The following is a 9,011-nucleotide window of genomic DNA, read 5'->3' as shown; positions in this document are numbered from 1 at the left end:
ACAGTGTGATACAAATTATTTGAATAGCCCTGTCTTCAGTACTGGGATGGATTCTCCATGTCACCTGCTCCACGTCTCCATGTCACTTGTGTGCCTAAGCTGGAAAAGTGATATCAGGCAGGAGAGCTGGATGGTGGAGATGTATTCAGCACAAAGTTTATTTTGCTGAAGGGTCCCAGTCCTAGCTTAAAAAGCCAGTTTCTCTGGCTGAGCTATTTCTCCCTCAGATTCCCCATTATTGGCTGGTTTCTCCTGGGTAAATTAGAAGTAGCCCACTTCTCTTCAGTGTATTCCTACACAGGTCTTCAGACTAACTGAACGGACTGCTCCTGGAGGACCCATCCCTGGTTTCAGGCAGTGCCGTGCACAGCTGGGACTGTGAACTGGGGAGCAGTGTCTGCAGGCGTGCGTGTCTTGGGAACCTATCAGTACTTGATTATATTCAACTCTAGTTATTCCGATTAAATAAGCTACAGTAGCCTGGGATACTGCAGCTATTGATCTTACTGCAAAACAGTTCCTATCTGTATCTTAATTCCCTAGTAGATCTGGACACCATTTTCCACATTACTCTCTTTGTTTTGGCTAAAAACTGCTTCTTTAGATGGTCTGTAAATATTTTTGCATGTTAGTGGAATTAGCTGAAGTGGAAAAAATACCCTTGAAAAAGTCTCAATGTTTTCATTTTTGCTTTGAAACACCTTTTCTGTCTGAAACTCAAAAGATGTTTTGAATTGAACAACATATGTGTTTCAAGCCCAAGTGAAACTTACTTTGACATATTTCTTTTACTGGAAAAATGAAGACTTTTGGTTGTTGTTGACTTTCCCTTGGCCAGCCAGTGAACCGAAAGAAGACTTTTATTGCTGCTGTTACGCACGGTGCGTGCCATGGGGCTGTTTGTGAGTTTGCCCTGGCAACCTACCTCCCTTGGCCCCTGGGGGGTCCCCTGGACAGGCTTATCACACACTTGGTGTCAAAAGAAGAGCTCCCATGCTCTCTCCTCCCTTCCCCACCCCATAAATCCTACTTTCTCAGCTATTTGGCTCCTGTAGCTAGGGTGTCTGAGGGCAGACTGGGCTTCTGAAAAATATCGTCTCCCAGCCCCTTTACAAAGTAAGGCTGGTCCCCCTTTGCCTCTATGAGAGGGGCTCTGGCAACTCGGCTCTCGCTTGGGCTTTCTGGGCAGTGAGGTGGGCTGTGCCTTGGCTAAGCCAACAGGTTGTACTCTGAATGCGTCAGTAGCCCAAGGCATTGCTTAGCTGCGCTCTGCTCCCAGCCCCTATGCAGCTATCTCCTCGTTTCTGACTTGGGCATCAGAGTTTCTGAAGCAGGGATTAACTTGCTGTGCTATGTCTCCCTGGTGCCGCACCAGTGAGCTAGCGACTGGGGCTTGTGGGTAATTTAGTTTGGTTGCTAAAAAGTAAGAAAAAAGGCACAGGATTTGCTTGTCAGAGTGTCTTTGTGGACTGTGTGAAGGATCTGCACATGCCTCAGCTGCTTTTAAATGTCACTGCCCCCTTCCTGGGTCAGGACATGTGTCCTGTTTAAAGTTGTGTTACCTCCCATGTCTTAAAGCTGAGTCTAATTCCTTTTGCGGTATGAAGCTCATTGAGTGAGCCCAGTAGGTTACACCTCTTGGCAGCATCACCTAGCTCACACTGTGCTGTGAACAGTTTGCCGCTTGGATCATCCTTGTGCGTTTGCATTCATCATGTTGTAATTTTCAATTTGAATTTATCTGATGTACCTAAGGCTGTGATAGGGTCCTCACTGGTACAATACGAGTGATTCGCAATCCTCAACACAGTGATTTCCTTCCCCTCCAATAACTCCATCGTAGAAGGTGGGAGCAGAAGTGATACGAGTTTACTTACAAAGAGGCCAGATAATACACTGGGTAAAGAATGGGCTGAACCGATTCTCCTTTTTAAAAGCAGCACTAAAGAAAATAATTACTATGTTCTTATTGTTGGACACTGCCACTTTACTGGACCTTATTTTAAAATCCTCCTCTCTTCAGTCAACCCCATTTTCTCTTATCTCTTAGTTTTGGATTACCATCGTTTTAGGTATCAGTGCTGAGCTGCCAAATAGATCCCCAGAAAATAATTATTGACGAGAGAGGACTTATTAAACTGGAAGATGTTTAAATGAGTCAGATCCTCATGCAAACAAATTCTTTTCTGTTGATGTTTTTAATGTTTTGATTTGAGACCTAATAACTTAAAATGGCTGCATAAAAAAATTAATTGTAAGTTAATAAGTTAATGATTAATGCAATAACCACAGTATAATTATTGGTGATGATTGAATTTTAAATTGTTAAATAATATAATTAGAAATTAATTATAAATTACATATTTATTGACCTGAAAGCATGATCAGCCACCAAACTGCTGATACAGGGATCTCTGACGTTTCCAATACTTTATTTTTCAACACGAAAACAGTATCTGAGTCCCAAATCTAAGAGTAGGGGTTAGTAAAAGTTACTTGAATATGCCTGAAGACCAGGCAGGCTCAGGTTTTACGTGACAAACTGTTTCAGCGGCTCACTAATTTCTAGCCTGTACACTGCAGGGTAATCAGTGCAATTCCCAGGAAATCCGTGAAGGTTTTAATGAGCCGTGACATGTTCAGCGCACAGTCAGCATGAAGCTGTGCGGCGGGAGGGAGCTTTTGGCAAAGGCTGATGCGCACAGATCCTGGCTCCTGAGGAGCCAGCTGCTAATCCTGACACTTGCCCGGGGAACTCGGATAGTGGGAACTCTGTACCACTTCAGTTCAGGTCTTTCTCTACAAAATCACTGTATCCATAATCTACCTCATTCATAAATACATTCGCTAAACAAGTTTCCCATACTGTTGCTGTTTTAGGATACTTGGTGTAGGTGTTTCTGCTTAGAAAACCTTTGTTCTTTATTCTTTAGGGATTACCCTGTCCTCTAATAATTTTTCCAAGATTCAACTTTGGCAGAAGTGACTGATCTTAAAGGTATTTATCCCATTGGTTTCTGGGTGTGCGGATCAAACCTTTCCTAAGCTAAAGTGATTCTGACTTTTCGTAGGTGCTTGCTCTTGTGGTTTTGTAGGTAGCATAAATACCTGAATCTATTATTTTGAGTTTTAGAGCTCTGCTTTTATGCTGGACCGTCGATAGATATTTAGGAAGTGAAGTTACATGCTGACGAACCATGTCCATAGCAAGCCAGCAGAGTCATCCCAGTGACATCAGTAAACAAAACAGAGAGAGAGAAAGGTGACTGCTCATTTGAGCTCAAGGAAATTATGGACATTTCAGATTTCAGCATCCTCAATGTAATACTTCTGACTAGGAGCTACTCTATTTTTTTTAATTTGGTGGTCCGGTGGTTTGGATTGCTATGCTCAAGCTTTAAAGGACTGATTTTATTTTAATCCATTCTAAAATGTAAAGCCGAGTATCATATTCTTACAAAGTCAAAGACCAAGAAATTTCAGTAAACGTTTAAATGAAGCCAGCTCTTCCTTGGTCAGATACTCCCCTCTGCTAGTCAGAATTGCAGCACCAAGACTGTAAGCTAAACCAAGAGTGAATGAAAACTCAAGCAAAATTTGTAACAGGAAGGATATTTTTTATTAGGCCAACTAATGCAGCTAAAAATGAGAAACGGACATACTTTTGTGTATGCAAACACTGGCACGCACACAGATGAAACTGGATTTGATTTTTTGTTAAATAAATACCAATGCCTGTATTAAAATGGAGAAAGGGGATGGCGACTGGCAGATGGGGCGGACTTTTAAAATTCTTTTTGCTGAAGTGCTTTTAGTATCATGGTGAAGAGAGTTGCTCATGGCACCCTTTGAATTGCCTGGATCCTTTTAACAATTGTTCCTTTCCATTGAAAACTTGCTGAGTAGTAACTAAGGATTTGGGGGAAACAAGTGCTGGGGAATGATATTCTGAGCACTGTGATGAAAGTAGCCCAAAAATAAGATGCGGTGGCTTTCAAGAGGTTCCTCCCTTCCTTCCCCCCCTTCAACCACACACAAAAACACATCCTAGGTGGTCGAGGAGGCATTGCCTAGAAGTACAAAGTGCCTGAATTGCACATGTGATTGTTACACTGGGATAAAAGCTGGAGTCGGGACAAGGGCAGATCCCGCTGCTTCAGTATTTGTACTTTTTGAAAAGCCAATTTGGCAAGCAGCATAACAAGAGCCTAACAAGTGGATGGACATATGGGCAGGCAAAATAATTGTGCATTAGGAAGACTGTGCAGATGTGAGCTGAAGTAAGGGCGTAACTCCATATGGCGCATTGCTGACCTTCGGTTGGTGCCTGAATGACAGCACGCGGTGCGGGTCGCACCATCTGAGGGATGCTGCACTGGGAGCAGGGCTGGAACCAGACAGAACTGGATTTACACACATCGTCTGCTTCCCAGAAAACAATAAAGCAGCTACCGACAGCTGTGCCTGAAATCATCGTGGCATTACTGCACCTTGCAGCTCTGACACCTTCCTGAAGCCACTTTGTGTATACTGTGCTTCTGGAAAAAAATACCGGTACCACTGCTAAAGTGGTGGTGTTTCTTAATCCCTGTTAGACCGCTGTGCAGGGAGAGCACGGGTGAGTCTGCAGGATACCTGATTTCTGTCCACGTTCTCTATGGTTTAAAAGCCTCTATACGCCTTTGGAGAGGAAATTACTTTCAAACACAGAATATTAAAAATCCTGTGGTTACAAGTTTATTTGAGAAACATCATGGATTTTTTTTTTTTATAAACTAACCCCAGAGGGCTATGCCTGTTGGGTAGAATAACTGTGGCACTCTGTTATTCGGAAAGTGTGATGAGTAGCAGGCTTAATTCTTGAACCCAGAAATCCTTTGAAATATACTTGATAAATCCAAACTATGACTACGATTTATTATCACTTGTTCCTTTCCCTTTCGTCTGTTAATCCTAACGCTGGCTAAGAGTTTGGCCTCATTTTATCAATGGCTGCTTGAAATGCTCAGGAGGATTTGCTCCAGTATTCACCAGAAATCTTTGATACATGAGATTGTAGGCTAACACCAACCATCTTTTGTGAGGAAGTGTCACAATACATACATCGATCATCCAAGCCTCTATCTGTCAGACTCTCCCAACCCAACCGTATTTTTCATGACACAATGCGGCGCATGGCCTTTAAATTACCCATCTGTCTGACAAATCAGTGAGTGTGGCAGAAACTGGCAGCAGTTTGACGTCGCCTATCACTTTAACTGAAGTGAAAGTAATGCAAACAGATTTATGGGATCCCCTTTGATTATAGACTATGAATATATTTGGAATTTATGTTTGGGAGAGAGACACAACAGAGAGGCAGGAAAGGCTTGTAGGCAAAAGCACTAGTGTTGGGTTTGCTGCTTTACATTCACCACGAGGGAGATTGTTCTGTTCTTAATTTTTTTTTCCCTCTGAGTTGCTTCTCAGCTGAATACCTCTTTTTTAAAACCCCCCCCTTTTTTTTTTGTGCTGGGTGATTATTTAGCTGTTCTAAATTTATAACTTCATAAATATCAAGGCTGAGTTTTCTTAAATGTATTTGCAGTACAGCTATCAAATATACCTGCAGTGTTCACTGCCCAGCAGTAAACATTGCTGAATTTCCAGGCGTGCTCCGGACACAGCAGGGTACAAGGGGCTGTTGTGAACTGACAGGGGCGGCTGCTCGCTGCGATGCTGGTGAGGGCGCGAGTGCTCTGACGGAGCAGAGCAAAGCACTGACTTGGGGTTTTGTGATCCAGTGGTTTATCTTTGTTGCAGAAGTAACCAGAACCTTGGGGTTTGGCCTTTGATACCTCCGTGCAGAAGCTCTGGCCCTAGAGTAGCATTGCCTTGAACCCGGTTCGCAGCCAGTCTGCTGTAACAAGCCTGCGTTTTTAGAAAGGGGATTTTATCCTGCTTCTTGAAGCTGCTGTTTAAGTGTAGTGGTGAATCTGTGATGGTGAAAGCTGGGACTGAGAACTCCTGCATGTGTCTCACGTACAGGCAACACCACACCCATTCAAACAACTCCTGGCTGCAGCTGAGCCACTGAAGCCCTGAGCCATCCAGCCCAAGTAGGCGGGAGGGTGGTACCCTTTGGGTGTTAGCGCATTTGTTGAATCATTTTCTGAGCTCTCTGGAGCTTACACGAGCTTCTCTTGATACTCTGCTTGACTTTCTTTAGAGAAGCCATAGACTTAAGTGATTCCCTTCTCTTCAAAGGAATAATTTTCATGAACGAAGGTGCCGGCATTGGACATCACTTAACAAAACAGTCGTGGTTCAGCTGTGATGGTTTTTGCCTGGATTCCAGGGGAAATAGTGATTTGTGGGGTTGTGACAGAAACCCAGCCCATTCCCTGAACACCTTCAGAGTTTTCTCATGCCAGGCAGCACTGAGCTAGCAGCGATCTGTCGCTGGTGTGGGTTCTTGTATTCCCTTGTTATCATAGCCGTTGGCAGCTGTGGGGATCACAGTCTACAGCTGCTTAGCTCTGAGAAAAGCTTTTCAAAATCTGGAGTCCTTCTCCTGAATTTTTCCTGGGAGATGTTGGTATAACCTCGAGCTGAAATTGGTTTGTTGATTCCAGCGTACAGCCTAAACCTCTGGCTGGGTATTGTAGCTCTGTGGGTCTTTCAAAATGATGGAGGAGAAGACACCTTCTGGGGCAGATACTTTCTAAACAAACCAAACAATTTTTTCCTTTTCCCCCAGCTAGTGTTTGCCTCAGAAAGAGAAAAACGGGTAACATCCCCCTCTGTGCTAAACTGTAGAGGTCATTTTCATTAGGGTGATTGCTATGTGGGACCAAACAGGCCTGCTGCACCAAGGAAGAGGTGCTGGCAAATGGAGTTCCTCACTGTACTGTCCAGCCCACAGTTATTTACTTGGAAACATCCCACCTCCTGTTCATGGGCTGTCAGCAGTGTCAATCCTGCATTTTCAGGGAGGCTTCATCTCCAGCCTTTGTACCTGATGATGAGAGGTGTTTTTGTCTTCCAGGCGCAGACTTCTGCCAAGCTTGTGGCAGCTGGGTTCTTGCATAAGCATCTCCTCCCACCTCCCTAGGTGACAAGGTGGAGGCAGCGATGCCAAGTGTTGCATCTCCTCACACAAGGTTGTGTCTGCAGGATTTCACGAGGCCTTCGCAGAAATACTGGGGCAGTTTGTAGCAAAACTCAGGGGTCGTGGGGAGGAACAAGTACAGCAGATAGAGGAGATCTTGGTGTCTGACTGAGGTTGCCTTGTAGGTTTTTAAGTGCCCAGGAGCCTCTGGCTGCTCCCCACAGGGAAGGCTAGGTGGTCTTTGGGGTCTGTCTGTCTGTCTTCCTGTCTGGAACTTGGTTAGTGGGAATCTATGCAAAGCTTTGTTTTGGCTAATGGAAACCCTGACATATTTGCATTTATCCCTTGGCAGACTACAGCATCCCTAGTGCTTGCTGTTTTTTCAAACCCAAGCTACTCCTGTTTTAAAATCTTCATCCACAGTTCTCCCATCAGGTCCTGCCTGCTTGCATCCCACACCCATCCCAGAAACACACTCATTGGAGAGCCCTTTGTGCAAGTCCGACACCTTGTTGGTGTTTGTGAGGGAAGCCACATCTACAGTTGGAGCACAGCAGACAGACATAGGCTCCCAGTATAGCGTTCAAAGCATGGACACCAGCTAGGCTAGCATCATGGTGAAAAGGAAAGCTACAGATGGTGTCTTTGCTAAGGCTGTTCCTCTCGTATAATCCTGTCTCTGCTATGAGTTTTTGTCAAGCACAGCTTTATCAGTCAGGGATCTCACCAAGGCAGGCATGACTTTGGTGGAGCTGTGGCTTTAGACATGTTCTGCATAGCTTTAGTAGCGGAGCAGAAGGGCACGTGTGAGCAAAGTCACGCTGGGGTCCCTTTTGGTTTAAACCAGTCCTAGGCTATCCTCTGTAGACAGGAGCTCTGAAACCCAAGGGAAGCATTGGTTTCTAGTGCTGACCTTCAGTACAGCATGGTCTGAATGTCATATCTAGGATCCAGTGAATAATACTGGATGAAGATCTCTAAGTGCAGCCTGGCCCCTCTGCTTATAGTCCCTTTGGCTAGCTGCTGCTGAGTCAAAACACTGCTTTTTATGAATAATGAATTTTTCTTTACCTCCAGGGAAGATGTATAAACTTCACTCGGGTGAAATCAGATGGAACCTCTGCCCCTTACAGCCCACCGCCGAAGCTGCCGCGGCGCGACAATGTTCCTCTCAACAATGCTCCACGGAATCCTTCTCCTCCTGTGTCTCTGCAGCCCCCTTCCAGGCAGCCACCTCCTGGACCACCCCCATCCCGAGCCCCTCCTGGACCTCCTCCATCACGCCCGCCCCCGCAGCCCATGGCTTAGAGTGCAGCAAAACCCTGATCGACAAAACATGTCTCTTTGCTGAACACGGCATATTTATTGAGTATTGGTTTACAGTTAAAGATATCAGAATTTGTTGCTGGTCAGCAAAAAAAAAGAAAGAAAAAAAAAAAAAGAAAAATTGCCAAGTGTCAATTTTAGTGTATGAATATATTTATACCACACGTGCTGAGTAAACATTCAGTGGATAGATTTGGAGCTATGGGGTATAGAAACAAACCAAAATGATCATCTAGATACAGTAGCAGCTTTTGTATGTATACATTTGAAGATCTATTTACATATGACATTTGTCTGACTTGGTAGGTCAGATCATTCATTAGTAACTTTAGCCGGTGCACGTACATCAGTTGTTTTGATAGCTGCCACCTGCAAGTTGGTTAAACATAGTTCATTGAGGAATTTGCTTTCTTTTCCCCAACAGTACTGCATCCAGATGTTAATATGGAACAATTAATTGCAAAGATAACTTTCTGCCTTTGGTTCTGCAGGTGGAATTTCCATCAAAGTTTATAAGAAGGCTATAACAATAATATGAGGTAAGATAAGACTACGTGCCTATAATCTAGCAACAGTAACCTAGCATAGAAGAGCG

At 44.2% G+C, this 9,011-nt stretch overlaps 1 protein-coding gene across 1 annotated transcript in view; it reads left to right on the top strand.

The window, feature by feature from the left end:
- The window catches only part of ANTXRL (ANTXR like), a 55,831-nt gene extending 47,433 nt beyond the window's left edge, over nt 1-8,398 (top strand). Inside the window, exon 18 of the mRNA XM_009641891.2 lies at nt 8,168-8,398. Coding sequence (XP_009640186.2) covers nt 8,168-8,398 — 231 coding nt within the window. The remainder of the gene's footprint in view (nt 1-8,167) is intronic.
- Nucleotides 8,399-9,011: the final 613 nt, after the last annotated feature.

Source organism: Egretta garzetta, unplaced genomic scaffold (assembly GCF_000687185.1).
Source record: "Egretta garzetta isolate BGI_Z169 unplaced genomic scaffold, ASM68718v1 scaffold56, whole genome shotgun sequence".
NCBI classification, from domain to species: Eukaryota; Metazoa; Chordata; class Aves; order Pelecaniformes; family Ardeidae; genus Egretta; species Egretta garzetta.
Note: the sequence above shows the minus strand (reverse complement) of the source record. Positions and strands in the feature narration are given on the sequence as shown.